This window comes from Mustela lutreola, chromosome 6 (assembly GCF_030435805.1).
Source record: "Mustela lutreola isolate mMusLut2 chromosome 6, mMusLut2.pri, whole genome shotgun sequence".
In the NCBI taxonomy this organism is placed as follows: Eukaryota; Metazoa; Chordata; class Mammalia; order Carnivora; family Mustelidae; genus Mustela; species Mustela lutreola.
The window spans coordinates 142808057-142826352 of record NC_081295.1 but is presented as its reverse complement, the minus strand read 5'-3'; the positions used below and the strand labels follow the sequence as shown (position 1 = coordinate 142826352).

Genomic DNA, 18296 nt, shown 5'->3' with positions numbered 1-18296 from the left:
TCTAATTCCTTGTGTCTGTTTCTACTATTAGGAAAGTCAGCTATGTCTCCTGCGCTGGAACGTGGGGTCTTCTGAAGAAGAGGTCCTGTAGGGCCCTGCAGGGCAGTGTCCCATGTATCAGAACCATGCCTGTCAGGGATGTCTCCTGTTGTGGCTAAGCCTCATTTGCCTTCAGTGCAGTCATCTGCACTGGCTCTCTTTGCTGGCCATGGGCAGGATTTAGTCCCTGTGTTAGTGGGCTGGTCTGGGGCCACACTGGGCCCAAACTGCAGGGGGCTCTCCCTTTGTTGTCCCCTGAGAAGCTTCTGTATGTGGCCAGGGCCTGCAGTCAGATGTCTGCCCCCAGCCCCTCACTGGGGCTGCAGTAGGACAGGTGTGTGTGGTTACCTTCTTTTCACTTTGGAGTGCTGCTGGCCCCTGGTGGGGCTGCTTCACATGCCAGTTTGTGGTACCACTTTGGATGGGTTCCGGCCTAGAGCATTTTGAAGGGGGCAGGTCCACAGGAGCATGAGTGGGTGGGGGAGGAAAATGGCACCTGCTAGCTCATTTGTTCTTGGAGAAGTCTCCTAAATATCCCTGCCTGTCCAGCTCACGCTCTGAGACGAGTATAGGAATCTCTCTCCCATATATCCCAGGGGGTTTTCAAACTGCTGCTTCTACACTGTATTTCTGCGGGCTGTTTGTTGTGCTGTCTTTTTAAGGTAAACTTCGTTTCCTCTCACCCTCTGGTTCTCCCAGAGCCAGCCTGCTGACTTAGAATTTCCAGGTGTTAAGCCCCACTGATTGTAAGAACTCATGAAGTTAAGTCTATCTGGTTTTCAAAGCCAAATATTAGGGAGCTTTGTCTACCCAGTGTGGGTCTCCTGTGTCTGGGGTGCCTGGTATGGGATCTGCTCCTCTCCCCTCCCCAAACCTGCAGTGTCCCCCCCCCCCCACCCAAGGACAATCTCATGGGTCAGTTTTGCTCCCAACTGCATTCCTGCCCTTCCTACCCTTCTTGATGTGGCCTCTTCTCTACATTTAGCTGCAGAGATTCTGTTGTGCCAGTCTTTGGGTCATTTTCTGGGTTATTTACATGGAGGTGGGTGTTTACCTACTTGTATCCATGGGGTGAGGTGAGCTTTGTTTGGGTCCTTGTATTCCACCATTTTCCCTGGAAGTCCAGAATTTGAGTAATCTTAACAGAGCGCAAAGTTGGGGCTGAAATGAAGAGGATAAGTTCCAAAAGAACAAAAAATGTTCTTTTTAACTTATTAACTTTTTAACTTTAACTTCTTTTTAGCTTTATGATTTTTTAACTTAAAATCCCATTTAAGTAAAAAAAAAAAGAAATGAGTTGTGTAAGTATAGGATGGATAAGGTTTGAATTTGACAGCAGTTTACATGAAAAGCACCTGGTGATGCTTATTGACAAGTACTGACTGATGTAGAGTGTGGATGCAGTCTCTCGATACCTTAATAGAAACATAATCTTATCAGAAGAGGCCACCAGTCCTTCTGCGCTCTTCCCTGAGTAGGCACTTTCTGAATACCATATTCTGACATAGCAAGTATAAGGAAAAATACAACTGAACCAGTGATTTCATTTCTGTTTGGAATACTGTGGATACTGTCTGAGTGAGTTTGCAGAGTTAATTACTAAATACCGATGAAGTGAGTGGTGATGTAATTAGTATATGGTAAGTTTTAATTTCATACAGTAGTATATATAATATACATAGTAGATTTGCAGAAAATAAGCAAGAACTTGGTATTTTTATAATAAAAGCACATAAGTAGTTACTACCTTTGTTATATTCCACACAAATTTCAAGAGACTATGGTCTAAATCCTTGCTAAATCAAAGTGTGGTCTGTGGACCAGCAGCATCAACCTCACCCAGCAGTTTAGTAGAAATGCAGACTTGTGGGCCCCATTCCACACCAAGTTAATGAAAACTTGTATTTTAGCAAGATCCTCAGCTAATTTGTATGATAATTAAAGTTTAAGAGCATGAAAAATTCTGAACCCTCAGGCGTGTTCAATGAGAGCTTTAAAAAGCTATAAAGATGTTTCTAAATTTCTTTTATATTATCTATAGCACAATGCCATTCCTGGGATACAGTAAGAAGAGAAATGAAGGACAGTGCAGTAGTGATGACTTGTGATTATTTCATTGTCCTGAGCAGTTCCGTCATTCTTACATTTTCACAGTTTTTCTCTTTTTTCTTTCTTTTCTTTCTTTCTTTTAAATGCTTGAGTAATAATGAGATAATTTCTGGGATGAATAAATAACAAGATATTTTAAAATATAGAAAATATAAAAGCACTAAGATTGCACAATGTACCTTAAATTTATAAAAGAGTCCACTGGACTCATGTTAAATGCAAAATAGAATGAGTTTTATTTTACTTTAAAAATAAAAAGAAAAAAAATTTTTTCTTTGTTTTTTGGAAGAAAGAATCATCTGAAAAAGACTCAAAATAAAAAATTGGGTCCAGTACACCCTGATGACATATCAGGTGTTAAGAGGGTTAGGGATCTGGGCGCCTGGGTGGCTTAGTTGGTTAAGCGGCTGCCTTCAGCTCAGGTCATGATCCCAGGGTCCTGGGATTGAGTCCCGCATCAGGCTTTCTGCCCAGCATGGAGCCAGCTTCCTGACCCCCCACCCCCATTGCTCTGCCTTCTTGTGCTCTCTGTCTCTCTGTGAAATAAATAAATAAAATCTTACCAAAAAGAAAAGAAAAGGGGGGGGGTGGTTAAGGAACTTTCACAATGCACTGAAAACTAGATCGCACATATGAAAATCTAGGTAGGAATGCGAAGTAATATGAAATAGAAGTATCAAGTGAATCCTGTAAAGGTTTAGAACAATGAGAAGAGTTTGGTTAATTCATTCACTGAGTATTATGCAATCCCGTTGTTCTTAGAACTGGCGATAAAGTAGGCTGTTGGAGACCTATTGGAGGAGCCTGACAATAAATTAGCCAGGGACGGTTTGTATAGTATGTGCTATCCAGGACAGAGCAGGTGAGGAGAAAGGCTCTGCCACAGAGATCTGGACACCACAGGGCAGAGGCTTCCCTCCCTGCTTTGTAATCTGAGAGATGGATCCGGGAAGCCCCTGACGGGTTGTGACTAGAGTGAAAGAAAATAAAGATCCCTGTTCGAGGAAACCAAACACAGCCAGCAAAACTACAGGGACCTATTCTGTTCTAAATGAACTTTTTATCTTCTTACTGGAGGGAAACTGTCTTGCAGCCTCAGGGATCCCTAGGATGCAGAGAAAATCAACCCCTCCTTTCTCTGTCCGCTTCTTGTTCTGAGATGTCCTGCAACGCAGGAAACCTAAGTGGGAACTCTACAAAGAACCCTTCCTCTGCCACCCCAGCTCTGAAACCTCTCACTCGGAAGGTGTAAAAGACACTGATTGTTACTGAACTTGGTTTGCATTTCACACAGCAGTGCCCGTCTTGAGCTCACAGTCTCAATTTCCACATCTGTAAACTGGGAAAACACCCAACTTGCAGTAATATTGTGAAAATCCTAGATAATATATGTCCCATGCCTGGCACACGAGTGTTTAGTAAACAGATGCTGTGTTTTGTTTTGTTTTTTTAAATTAATATAGTGTATTATTTGTTTCAGGGATACAGGTCTGTGAATCATCAGTTTTATACAATTCACAGCGCTCACCATAGCACATACCCTCCCCAATGTCCATGAGCCAGCCACCCTGATCCCTCCCCCACACCCCCCAGCAACCCTCAGTTTGTTTCCTGAGATTAAGAGTCTCTTACGATTTGTCTCCCTCCCTGCTTTTCGTTCCTCATCACTACGGTTCATTTATAGTTCTCTTCAGGTATGGTAACCAAATATGTTCAGTTTCAGTGTTCAAATATGCTTCCGTACCTGACTTAGATGGTTTCAGTCTGTGAAAATTACTCTATAAGAGAAACAGTAACAATTCAGTTCTTCTAAATGAGTGAGAATTCTAGGGAGTTCTCACCCATTTCTTGTCCTTGGCCGCTCCCTCCAGAGCACCGTGCTGGGAGATAGATGGTGAGCGGGTTCACGAATCAGTGTGAAATACAAATAAATATACATTCTGGGAAGTCAGCTGCATGAAAGGGAATTTCATATGTCCACTTCTAGCCATTCTCTAAACTTTCTAGTTTCATTCACGAATGTAAACACATTCCTGTTCTTCAGACACACGACCGTACTGGCGGGGAGCCATCCCTCAGGGGCCGCCAAATGAAGTGTCAGCATTAGACAGCCATTCCGAGCCCTGGAAGCAACACAGAGGCCTCACTGTGTAACAGTACTCTGGTTTGTGTCCCTTGTCTCTGGAAGGAGATGTCATGTCCCTGTCTCTCAGTTCTGTACAGCTCCGCCTTGACCCTGAGGGTCCCAGGGAGGTTTCAGAATTGTGTCTGGTTAGTCTGAGAAGGATCCATTCCTGGGCTGGTTGGATCCCATTTCCCGATCTGCCATTATGGAATGCTTCAGACTTCATTTTCTCTAAATTCTTTTTTTTTTTTTTTTTTTTTAAAGTCAAGGATTTAGATACTGTGTCTTCTTACAAACTCAGCAATCTGTCTCAAGACCTTAATAACCTTTGCTCATTTACAAAGAAGTGAGGAAGAAGCTGGTGGTGGGAAATAATTAATAATAAGTGTCTTTAAAATGTTCTACAAAACAGTGTCAACAAGAGGACAAACACCAAGATCTTGAATCACCGCAGTATACAATATAATGCCCATGATTGGTAAATGCTAAAACCCACAAAATGCCTAATACATAAATGAAGGGATGTGAAGAAGGAGGAGTGAGTGAAGGCAGGGGGGAGGGAAGAGAGGAGGAAGAGGAAGGAAAGGGAGGAAGAAACTGAGCTCCCGCTGACCCAGCTCGGACGAGGTGGGAGTCCCACTCAACATTGTGCTGGCAAAAAAGTAGGTATGCTTTTCATGGCTCTCCTGTTTCCAGGTACTCAGAAAAAGGTAGCTGAGGCAGGAGTGCCTGGCCAGCCTGTCCCCCAGCATGGTGAGGTGCGTGGCACAGAGCCTGGAGACCATCCATCTCAGCTTTGTGTAGGGAGTCAGCCTTACACAAAGGCTGTGGGTTTGTCTCCGATGCGTCACACTGCCTCCAGGTGGCCAAAGAACAAGGAGCAGGGGCAGGACATCACCTGAGGTTATGCGGCCCTGTGCCTCTGGTAGGGAGGAGCACGGTCTTGAGGGGTGAGGATGGCTGGTATGGGGCATGTCATGAGGTGGGCGGAGGCCACCTTGCTATGGGTTCTGGCTCATCCATTAGAAAGATCTGTTTCTGGTGCTCTTGATTCTTTCCTGTAAATCCTTTCCATATGGAATCATATCCCTTTGGCACAAAGAACAGTTTCAGCATACATTGTAGTGCAGTTCTGCTGGCTGCGGATTCTCTTACTTAGGCCTCATGCGACAACGTCCTTATTTCACCTTCATTTTTTTTTTTTAATTTTTTTATTTTTTATAAACATATATTTTTATCACCTTCATTTTTGAAGGATACGCTGGTCCACCTTGCAGTCCCTAAGCAACCACTGATTTGCTTTCTGTCACGTATCTAAGTTTGTGTTTCCTAGAATTTCATGTAAATGGAAACACATGGTATGTTCTCTCTCTTTCTCTGTCTAGCTTCTTCATAATTTTGAGAGCCATCTGTGTTGTGTGTGCATCAGTCGTTCTTTTACTCTCTTGAGTAGTTTTTTGTTGTATAGACACACAATTTATCCATTCACCTATTGATGAACATTTGGAAGGTTTCTATTTTTTTAGCTATTAAAAATAAAGCTGCCATGAATATCTGTGTACAAGTCTTTGCAAGCATACATGCTGTATTTTTTCTTGGGTAAATATACCTAGTAGTAGTATGCTGGATCATATGGTAGGTGAATGTTTTACTGAACTACTAAACTGTTTTTCAACATGGTTGTACCATTTTACATTCTTAGCAGCTGTGGTAAGCAAAGGGATACACAAAATAAAGCTTACTTCCAACCTTTCTATCCTTCAGCCTTTGTTATACACAGCCATAAATTAAATTAAATGTAAATTAATTCCACTGGGTAGTTACCCAAAGAAAACAAAACTCAAAAAGATATATGCACCCCACTGCTTCTTGCACCACTATTAACAATGGCCAAGATACGGAAGCAACCCAAGTGTCCATCAATACATGAATGTAAATATACCTATAGTGGAATACTATTCTGCCATAAAAAATGAGATCTTGCCATTTGTGACAACATGGATGGACCTAGAGGGTATTACGCTATGTGAAAGAAGTCTGATGGACAAAGACAAATACCACATGGCTTCACTTAGATGTGGAATCTAAAAAACAGTACAAAAGCAGGAACAGACCCACAGAGAACAAACTGACGGTTGCCAGAGGGAAGGTGGGTTAGGGTAGGGCATGGGCAAAATGGATGAAGGGAATTAGGAAATACAGGCTTCCAGTTATGGAATGAAGAAGTCATGGGCCTGAAAGATAGCACACAGGGAATATAGTCAGTGGTACTGTAATAGCAATGTGCAGGGACAGATGGTAACTACACTTGTGGTGAGCATAGCATAGCCTCTAGTGTGATAGATAACTGTGTTATATGCCTGAAACCAACGTAGCATTGCGTGTCACCTGTACTTCAATAAAGATAAAGTCCAGTACACAGACTTTACTATGTGGGCAAGGGGAAATCCCTGAAGTTGTTTTAGAAGTGGGGTTAGAGAATTGTTTGACAGAGAATTACTTGGCCTTGGGAACTTAGAACATAGTCTGGAGGGGAAGCTGATGCCATGGATGGGTATCTTCATAGGCTCATGGGGTTTCCTGCATAGAGAGAGAGGCACGACCCCGGGACGGCTAGCATGGGGCCCTCTGAAGTATGGTGTTCAAGATGGCATTCCTTTTGCTGAGGTGTAAAGGCAGTACTGTTGCCCTCTTCTAATCTGTCCAAATAACCATCTTTAAAAATGTACCTTAAATCCTGACTCCATCAGGGTCCTCCGTCATTGGGGCAGTTCTGTGTATTTCCTCCTTCTCAGGTGTTTGCTTTTGCCTTTCTCTGTATGTGTCACTTTCACATTTTGTCTGTAAGCTTTTGAGTCCTTTTTGTCCTCCTTTGTCTGGCAAAGTGTTAGTACATAATGGTTGTTCCCTATGTTGGCTGAGTGAGTGAAGTGTGCTGCATGTAGTGTAGTTTGTTGATTTTTCTTAGCTCCTGGGTTATGGTGTTCTTCCTAGGAAATCACCCAACACGCTTTTACCATAGCACCTGGTGCGGCTATGAATTCGTTACCCAAGCTGCTCTCTCCCATGCTGGGCCAAGTGTTCATCCTTCGTTGGCTAACACCACCCAATTTCTACTTAACACTTAATGTTTTACTAATCTGGGATAAATTTTCATTTGTTCTTCTGATCTCTCATTATCTCATCGTCTTTTTAGATTGTATCCTTACTAAGCTGTATTAAATGACCCAGAAATAGAAGAGTTTATTTTTATTCAAGTTTCTGATTTTCTTAATACTGGCTTTATTTCCACCTATCATGTGGGTCCGTAGAGACCCTGGTTGTAAACATTCCCAAGTGAGTCCTGTCTTAATCTATTTATACGTGCTGATTCTTCTTCTTGAAATGATCTTCCTTCTCCATCTAGAAGGTGTCCTAGAGTCTTTCAGAACTCAGCAGCAATAGCATCTCTTCTTGGGAAGCTTCTCTTTTTAAAAGAACTATATTAAATTTGCTACCTCTATGTTATTCATTTCAGGGGTACAACATAATAATTCAGTATATACATAATAATTCAGTGTGTGTATATATATATGTGTATATATATATATATATATATATGAAATGATCACCACAATAAGTCTGATTAACATATATAGTTATTCTTTTTTATTCATTTTACAGAGAAGTTTGTACCCATCTTGCCCACCCTCATATCACTGCGTCTGGTAACCACCAAACTCTTCTTTGTACCTATGAATTTGGGGTTTTGGTTTTTGTATTTTTAGATTCCACATTTAAGTGAGGTCAGAAGATATCTTTCTCTCCTATTTCATTTAGCATAATGCCCTCAAGGTCTATCCATGTTGTCACAAATGGCAAGATTTCCTTCCTTTTTATGGCCAAATATTTTTTTTCCTCTCTGTTCTTAAAGCACGTCCCTGACATTTCTCTCATATTGAAGACATTAATATCGTAATTATTGATTTGCTTATCAGTATCCTATGTCAAGATGAGTACCGGTCTTATTTGACTTTGTATTTCAGCTCCTAAGATTATGCTAGCACATAGTAATGGTCAGGTAATTGGTTAATGAATCACACATTAATGACTGAAGGATTGGAGTGTTCCTTCTATTTTATTTATTTAAAGTACAATTTAGATACGGTGTTATGTTCATGTACAATATATTGATTCAATTTGATAATTACTCAGTGCTAATCATGATCAATGTAGACACCCACCATCTGTCACCATACAACATTATTACAATATTATTGACTGTTCTCTATGCTGTACTTTTCATCTCTGTGACTTATTTCTTTTATAACTGGGAGTTTGTACCTCTTAATCTTGTGTATTTTGCCCATCCCCTACCGGTTTCCCTGCTGGCAACCACCAATTTTTTCTCTGTATTTTAGAGTCCATTTTTTTTTTTTAATTTTGTGTTTTAGACTCCACATGTTAGTGAAATCATATGGTATTTGTCTTTGTCAGACTGCTTTCACTTAGCATTATACTCTCTAAGTCCATCCATGTTGTCGCAGATGGCAAGATCTCTCTTTACGGCTACATGATAATCCATTGTATATATATATATATATATATATACCACATCTTCTTGATCCACTCATGTGTTGATGAACAGCTGGGCAGCTTCCATAACGTGGCTATTGTAAATAATGGTGCAATAAACTTAGGAGTGCATGTATCTTTTCAAATTAGTGTTTTTGTTTTCTTTGGGTAAATGTCCAGTAATGGGATTACTGGATCATATGGTATTTCAGTTTTAACTTTGGGGGGAACCTCCCTGCTGTTTTTCACAATCGTTCCACCAATTTAATTTCCCGCAGTGTGTGAGGGTTTTTTCTCCACATCCTTACCAACACTTGTTATTTCTTGTCTTTTTGATACCAGCCGTCTGACGAGTGTGAGGTGATATCCCCTTGTGTTTTCAGTTAGTTACCCCTGACAGTGAGGTCGAGCACCTTTTCATGTGTCTTTTGGCCATCTGTATATCTTTGGAATAATGTCTGTTCACATCCTCTGCCCATTTTTAAACTGGAGTATTTGTTTTTGGGTGGGGAGTTAGGTCTTTATATATTTTGGATACTAACTCCTTACTAGATATATCATTTGAAAATATCTTCTCCCATTCAGTAGATTGTCTTTTTGTTTTGTTGATGGTTTCTTTTGTTCTGCAAAATCTTATTTTATATAGTCCCAGTTTATTTTTGCTTTGTTTCTCTTGCCTAAGGAGACAGATCCATAAATATTTTGCTAAGGGTAGTGCCCAAGAGATTACTGCCTATGTTGTCTTCTAGGAGTTTTATGATTTCAGGTCTCACATTTAGGTCTTTAATCCATTTGAGTTTAGTTTTGTGTATGGTGTAAGAATGTGGTCCACTTTTGCCCTTTTGCATATAGCTGTCCATATTTCCCAGCAGCATTTATTGAAGAGACTGTCTTTTCCCATTGTACATTCTTGCCTCTTTTGTCATAGACTAATTGGCCATATTGGTTTGGGTTTATTTCTGGGCTCTTTTCTGTTCCATTGATCTCTGTGTCTGTTTTCATACTAGTACCATACTGTTTTTGATTAAAGTTGCTTTGTAGTATAGCTTGAAATTTGGAATTTTGATACCTCTAGCTTTGTTCTTAAAATTTCTTCAGCTGTTTGAGGTCTTTTGTGGTTCCATACAAATTTCAGTATTTTTCTATTTCTGTGAAAAATACTATAGGTGTTTTGATAGTGATTGCATTGAATCTATAGATTGCTCTGGGTAGTATAGACATTTTAATAATATTAATTCTCCTAATCCATAAGCATGGTATATCTTTCCATTTGCTTGTGTCATCAGTGTCTTACCAACTTTCATCAGTTGACTTTTAGTTTTCAGAGTATAGGTCCTTTCACCTCCTTGTTTAAATTTATTTCTAGATGTTTTATTCTTTTTGGTGCAACTGTAAATGGGATTTTTTTTTTTAGATTTCTCTTTCTGCTACATCATTATTAGTATATAGAAATAGAACAGTTTTCTGTTAATTTTGTATCTTGCAACTTTACTAATTTATCCATTTTAATGGATTTTGGTGGATTCATTAGGATTTTCCACCTGCAAATAGTGACAGTTTTACTTCTTCTTTACCAATCTGGATGCCTTTTGCTTCTTTTTCTCGCCTGATTCCTAATACAACTTCATAGTACCATGCTGAATAAATGTGATGAGAGTACACATCTTTGTCTTGTTCCTGATCTTAGATAAAAGCTTTCAGCTTTTCACTGTCAAGGATGATGTTAGCTCCTTGTGGATTTTTCAAATATAGCCTTTATTATGTTAAGGTATGGCCCTCTGAACCCACTTTGTTGAGGGTTTTCTTCATGAATGAGTGTTGTATTTTGTCTAATGTTTTTATGGTGCCTATTGAGATTATCACATTTTTAAAAAATTTTTGCTCTTGTTAATGTGATATACCAGTTGATTTGCAAATATTGAACCACCCTTGTATCTCTGGAATAAACCCCACTTGATTTTAGTGAATTATCCTTTTAATGTGTTGCTGGAATTGGTTGCTAATATTTTGCTGAGGATTTTTGGGGTCTATGTTCATCAGAGATTCTGGCCTCTAGGGTTTTGCTGCTGTTGTTGTGTTGTTTTGTTTTTCTAGTGTCCTCTGGTTTTGTTATCAGGGTAATGGTGTGGAATGCCCTTTGTAACTCATTTTTTTCCACTCTGCTCTCTTTCCATATCCTCCCCTCTCTTTTATTTCTGGTCTTCCACTGTGACTAAATTTCTGCAACCTCATAGAACCAATATAAGCTCTGTAACCTTTAGTTAAGAGTTTTTTTAGACCTACAGGTGTAAGAAAATGGATTTTGGACAAAGCAAACAGACTGAAAAAGCTTAAACATGTGTAGGTGGATGTGGCAATGAAAGGAAGATTGCATTGGTGTTTGTTAGGAGGGTGGGTTCATCAGTGAGGTTAACATTCTTTGCTTAAGAGTGAGAGGCCTCAGGACAGATCTGCTCTTTTCTAATGGCAGCACAACTCTTACTCTGTCACACTGTCATGTGAGGTAGGTGACCATTCTCAAATCTAGAGGTCTCCCAAGATGTCCTTCATGGAAATCAAAACACTAGAAACTTCCAAGCTTGATTGAGCCCAGATACTTTTTATAGAGGTACAATGAAATAATAAAGGTCGTAATACATGGCCAGCAGGTATAGGTGCTAACAGATGTCAGCCACTAATCCTCATCCACTCTCCCAAGCTTCCTAAAGTCCCCAAAAATCTAAGTTTCCTGGAAATTTTCTCAGGATCAAAGTCACAAATAAAAAAGGTCCAAATGATAGGTGCCAATCACCAAAAGTACAGATCTTCTCAAATGCCAATAAGTTAATTCTCCTCTTTGGCACTTAGACTTTCTTTGAGAATGAGATGCTTTGACTGCATTCCCGCTGTTGATTATACAGAATGTTCTAGATGAACGTCCTGAGGGCTGTCACACTCAACTCACCCATCTACTGATCCCAGAATTTTCTTCAAACATCCCTTTGCTAGGAACCCTGGCTTTGCCTTTTCTTCCCTTTGCTTGAGATGGTGCTCTAGACCGTTGAACAGGGGTAGGGAACACCTTAGCAGGTATTTTGAGCAGTGAACAGGAGCTAAACCAAGAGCCTGTGGCCAATTTAGCAACCATAAGATTCTTAACAGAAATTCTCCTGTCTCAACCTAAATCCAGTTAAAGTGACAATAATAATCTGATGGACCCTAGTGACACTGTTTACTATGGTATTAAATAAATATTCATGTAATAGAAAAAGTTTTGAAAACAAAATATGAAGGTTATGAAAAAAAATAGCTGTACTGCTTAATTTCCTTATTTGAAAAATTTCCCCTTTAAAGCTTTAGATTCAACTTTGTAAAATACAACTCAGCTGAATTTTCATTTAACAATTACATTATATCCTGTAGGTACAGACCCTCCGTGTTGTTTGCACACAACCTCTGTTAATAGTAACAATAGAAGTTGCTTATGGGAAAGCTTATGCCTCTAAGCATTTTAGAGGGAAATGAAATTAAGGTCAATAACCCTTCAGTGTTTAAAAGTACCAAGCCTGTTTTCCAGGACTCCTGTTGCCTAAGGAAAGGAAAAAGGAATTATTTCCTTCCAAATCCACACAAGCTCATGAATGGTGAGGCTGCATTTAACTCGTCCATTTTCCTTAAGGTTTTGCATCCGAGAGTCCCTGAAGCTAGGACTGGGAGATTCTGGTAGCTGTTCTGTTGGTAGTGGTCTGTTTTGAGAGTTCCCCCTCATTCTCCCCCCCCAAAAAAACCCCCACTTTAATCATTTTTTTCCTTTTCAGGAGCACCTAAAGGCCTTGGATGATGAAATCAATGCTTTTTTGGACAATATGTTTGGACCTCGAGGTGAGTAAGCTACTCGAGAACTTCTCGTGGAAGAGGGTTTCCTCACTTCTGGTGTCTTTTCAACAGGATAGTGCTCAACACTTAGAGATTTAAGTTCCCTCAGCTTTGATACCCTTCTCCCAGGTCATCCAGAAAGCCTCAGTTCTCCTCAGTCTTCCTGGGGTGAAAGTCCTGGGAGCTGCCGCAAGCAAGGGCAAACTGCAGTGCGGTTGTGGCTGTCCCTGTGCGCTCCACGACTTCCACTCCTTTCTGCACCACCCACTCAACGCGCACCTTCCGCACATGCGCAGTCAGCAGCAGTCTGTGCGCTTGCGTGTCTCCTCTTCGCGCTCACTCCGGCCGGGTTGTGGCTGCCGTGTCTGCGTGTCTGCGCGCCTGCGCGCCTGCGCTCTTGCCGTCCTGGTCACCTCCACCTCGCCGCGGAGCACGGTCTTCTCCAGCGCCACGGACCTCTTAGTCACACTTCACAGCTTGCAGATGAATGAGCCCGGCTGGTTCATACTGTGGGAACAGTTCTGTAGTTCTCTGGTTCTCTTAAGTTATTTCCCCAGCCCTGCTGGGTAGAGGTGGAGGGAAATGGCGTTTTCCTGTCTCTCAAAAATCTAAACAGAACCATGTGGAGATTACTTAGGCCACCACAGTCTCTGTGTAGGCTTTAGAAGCTTTCCTAAATGAATGGCTGTTTGTATAGTTTTATTATAATGATACTGTGCAATTGTTCAGAGCTTAAAAAAAAAAAAAGATTTTAAGTAATCCCTACATCCAGCGTGGGGCCTGAGATCAAGAGTCACCTGCTCCACTAACCAAGGCAGCCCAGGCGCCTTTGTATGGAGCTTTGAAAAAGCTTCTCACACGACCCCCCCCCCCCCCCCCGCATTTTATCTTTGTGACAACCCTGTGTGGGTAGGCAGGGCAGGATATCTGTATCTCAGAAGCTCAACTGTGTTCTCTGCCTCGCAGTTCTCGTGGGTGGGAAGGGGAACGGTTCAGGCAGAGGGCACAGTGCTCTCACTTGGGCATGCAGGGTTTCTTGAGAACTGTGGCTTTCTATATTTGGCACTGCCACTAGAGAGTGGAACAGTCTCTCTGACCCGGGTTCACACTGAGCTTTGTGTTTACCAAGATCACGGTGAACGGGAGTTATGTGGATGGGGGTCCTGGATAGGGTTGCAGTCGTGTACTCAGCTCTGAGCATTTTTATGGGACGTCCTTCTGTAGTGAGGGGATTGTAAGATGGACAGCTGACAACTGGATCAGGTGACTTCCACGATGACAGGGAGGCTAGCATCTGGGCCATCAAGAATCCATTTTCCTCTTCCTAAAAATGGCACAAGCTTAAGGTGACTGGCAGGCTACCTTGTAGACTTCTGGGTGTCCCCTCGTCTTTTCCATACTTACTGATTCCATATTCCCATCAAGGGCTTTTCTTCCAGGCGAATACCTGACCCCGATGCAGAGCTAACCCTCACGTCTGAAAGATAATCTTATAAATATTTGTTCCCTGTCTTTTGGTTGGGACAGTTACTGTCTTCCTTGACAAATGTGACAAATATTTACAAGACAATGACAAAAGAAAACTTCAGGTGCTGTATTCATTTTGTAATATGTGCTTGACTCATTGTGCCAGTTGATCTATATTTAATAACTCGGAACTAAGTAGATGCATAAGTGAGACAGAGTAGAAGGCCTAGGTCCTGTCTCACAGAGCATATACCATTGGGGGGGGGGGGTCAAATTACCCCATCTGAAACAAGTGGAAAACAAGGAAATAAACCATGTATCCTGGTTTTCTAGTTTTCTAGATTTCAGTAACAAAGCCCTGCAAGCTGCATGGCTTAAAGCAACAGTAATTATTCTGTCACAGTTCTGGAGGCTACAAGTGTGAAATCAAGGTGTTGGCAGGGCCGTGCTCCCTCCGAGGCTCTAGAGAACAGTCTGTTCCCTGCCTTTCTCCCAGCTTCTGGTGTTGTCAGTAATCTTTGGCATTGCTTGGCTTGGAGATGCATCTCCTCAGTCTCTGCCTTCACCTTCACACGGCTTCTCCTCCCTGTGTCCTAATCTCCCCTCGTTATATAAGACAGTCACTGGGCTAGAGCCCCCCTGATCTAGTATGACATCATCTTAACTTGGTCATATCTGCAAAGACCCTATTTCCAAATAAGTCTCACGCAGGTTTCAGGAGTTAGGCCTAGAACCTATCTATTGGGGGATACAGTTCAATCCACAACATTGTAACAGGAGGTGGGGTAGCAGTTTAGGGCAAGTATTTAACCTTTTTACTCTCTGTGCCTCAATTTTTCTCAGACTTTAACTGGGGATAATATTATCTCCTACATGGTGGATATGTCTGTTACTTTGACTGTGGTGATGGCATGGTGAGTGTTTGCTTAAAGCCAAACACATCAAATTGTAAAGGTTAAATATGTGCAGGTACATCAACTATACCTCAGTAAGACTGTTAGAAATGTCACCTGTATCGTTAGATTGTTTTGAGATTTAAATACACGAATGCATATAGAAAGGCTTAGTGCTCTTAAATGTTAGTTGCAATAACAGTTACAGTCATAATATCTTAATTCTAAAATGAGAATTGTTATGCAGATGAGGAACTGTAGTGATGAGAGAGCGCTAGGAAACAGTTCCCTTCAAAAGGCAGGACCTTTATCTGGTCTTGAGAGGCTGCGTAGGATTTAGATACAGAGGCAGGCATTAGGAAGCGGCAGGCACATAGCACAAACCTTTACGACCAGTGCTTACCAGCTAGTTGTATGACAGGTAATCTCTGTTAGTCACATGGGCACTGAAATGAACCCCTTTCCTTCCTTATTATCTCTGCCACAATTGGAGTGGTTTAAAGAACAGGTGATAGGACAGTGATGGCTTGAGAAGGCATTTTCCTCAGTACTGTCTGTCGGGTGGGGTGGAGTAAGAGAAGCTGGGGTGTGCGGGGTAGGTAGAATGGAGCAGGAAGGGGGCAGAGAAGGGGGAAAAGCAGAGACAGGAAGAAAGGGCATGATCTGCTAGAAAAATCCGCTCCTTCCATCTTTTTTTGCAGAGATTACAAACAGCACACTATTTTTTTTTAATTTATTTATTTTTCAGGGAGAGAGACTGAGAGCACAAGCAGAGGGAGAAACAGGCTCCCCACTGACCAAGGAGCCCAGTGTGGGACTCGATCCCAGGACTGTAGGATCATGACCTGAGCCAAAGGCTGCTGCTTAGCTGACTGAGCCACCCAGATGTCCCACAGCATGCTATTTTTTATAATTGTGGGCCAGTTTATTTTCTTTATGTAAACAACAAAAAAGAACAGAATAGAGAACTGAAATCACTTTGTGTCTATAGTTCTTTTCAAATGTTACTAATTATATTATAGAACTATATTGTGTATTTTATTTAGATTTTTATGTGTTCACTCTCCAGAGTAAGGAACACTTGGTGTGTCTTGGTCCTTACCTCCTGGCTGTTTATATTTCTAGTTCATGGTCAGGTTTAGGTCCTTTGTTGTATTCTCTGCCCACTCATCTGCATCATCAGCTCCGAGTCTTTCCTTTGCCTTCTTGAGCTTCCCCTGCTTGCAGTGCAGTCCCACCACTCTGGCTCGGCTGAACTCTGAGCTCTGCCTGGCGTACCGCTCAGAGGTCTTTGGCAGGCTCCAAGGAATGTAGGTTTTATGCAGTGTTATATACTACTGATATCCCTTCTCTCCTGCCTACTTCAGACTTCCCCAGAGGAGACAGCAGCAGGTCTTGTGGGCTAGGCATCAGACATGAATTCAGATTCCAGCTCTGCTGCCCACTACTGTATGGTCTTGGCAAGTTATTGTGGCTTTCTGAGCTGGTTTTTGCCCACATATGGCATAGTAGTACTTCCTATTTATTGAGTTAGAGTGAATAAACATTGTAACTCTTCCAAAGAAGTTGCTAGAACTACTACCTCCCACCTTAATTACTTGTCCCTATCACTCTGTGTTCTCTTTGCTCCATGAAACCTTCCTTAACTACTCTCGCCCCCATGGTGTGGTTCTTCTGAACCGTAACCTAAATCCAGCTTAGTCAGTGCCACGTCCTACTGTTCCTTGTTGGATTGAGTATGTACAAAGAAACGTGACAGTAGATCTTTAAAGTTCTCATCAAAGAAAAACATTTTTGTAACTAAGGTGATGGATGTTAACTAGACTTTGTTGTGGTCATCGTTTTGCAGTGTATTTGCAAATGTTGAATCCTATTGTACTCCTGACACTCTTAAGTTGTGTATCAGGCATACTCCCATTAAAAAAAAAAGACCCCCCCCAATGTTTTCAATATATGTGGTAAAACTTTATAACTGAACAGAAGTGCCGCTCCTCAGAATTCTCACTGTTTCTTTTCAGATTCCCGAGTCCGAGGATGGTTCATGTTGGACTCTTACCTTCCCACCTTTTTTCTTACTGTCCTGTATCTGCTTTCCATATGGCTGGGTAACAAATACATGAAGACCAGACCTGCTCTTTCCCTCAAGGGTATCCTCACCTTTTACAATCTGGGAATCACGCTTCTCTCCGTGTACATGCTGGCAGAGGTAAGTGATCCCATGGAGCCACGGCCACTGAGGCAGCGCCCCAGCAAGCTGTCCACACACGCTCTCAGTACTGTTCTTTAAGGTCTCCAGAACTGTTTCAGCGGTTGCTTATATTCTTTCTGGATGTTTTGGAAATCTTTGTTTCTAACTTGAATTTTTCTCATCCCAACTTAGGCCCCTTTCTTTAGTCCTTAGTCTTCCATTGTAATTTAAAATCACAGTTTAGATCTGATTGGGTCTTTAAAGCTCAGATGTTCAGATTTTCTCCTTTTACAGATTTATACTGAGGCTTGGAAAAGGTACATGATTTGCCTGAGACCAGATCGCTATTGAATGACTGACAAAGTAGTTTCTAAGGCAACTTACATATCAAATGCAGTTGGTTTGAAATACAAATACATAGTCCCTCCAAGACCACTGCCCACATCTTCGGGTGTCTGTGTCAGCGACAGTGGCGGAGCTGTTTCTCCGGACTGATGGCGGAGGCCAGCTGCCATTCCAGCCGGGCTCTGGCTGCCCCCATTACATCACACATCGCCCATTCCTTTGCAGCGTGCCAAACCCGAGTAATTCTACAAGAAAACAAGTAACAATTGTCTTGCCTGTAAACCAAAGGCTGCTTCAGATCCCTGCGAAGGAGAATCAAAAACTGCCAAAGAGACCCGCTCCAGCGAGCAGCCTCAGGGGACACCAGCAAACCTAGGGGAACAGCCAGGTTAAAGTCATTTGTGTCCAGGTGTAAATGTCTGATTATGACATGAGTGTAGTTTCCTTCCTGGTCCTCGAATTCTAAAAGGACATAAACCCCTGCCTGACATCGAGAGCCTCCACAGAGTTTAACCTGTGCCTTGTTCGGGTTTGCGCCATTCTGAGAACGGTTCGTAGCCATCACTTTCCACGCCAGCGTCCCGTGATCAGAGACCGGTGATCGAGTCCAGGGTCAGGAAAGCCACTCTCCCGTCCTGTCCCATCACTTCTCCTGATTTACCTCACTCTGAAAGGGGAGTTCTTTTTTTTTTTTTTTTTTTTAATTTATTTATTTGACAGA

At 41.8% G+C, this 18296-nt stretch overlaps 1 protein-coding gene across 1 annotated transcript in view; it reads left to right on the top strand.

Moving 5' to 3' along the window:
- ELOVL2 (ELOVL fatty acid elongase 2) overlaps positions 1-18296 on the top strand; it is a 60629-nt gene that overhangs the window by 30769 nt on the left and 11564 nt on the right. The window contains exons 2-3 of the mRNA XM_059179250.1: positions 12625-12688; positions 17061-17248. Of these exons, the coding sequence (XP_059035233.1) occupies positions 12625-12688; positions 17061-17248 (252 nt within the window). The remainder of the gene's footprint in view (positions 1-12624; positions 12689-17060; positions 17249-18296) is intronic.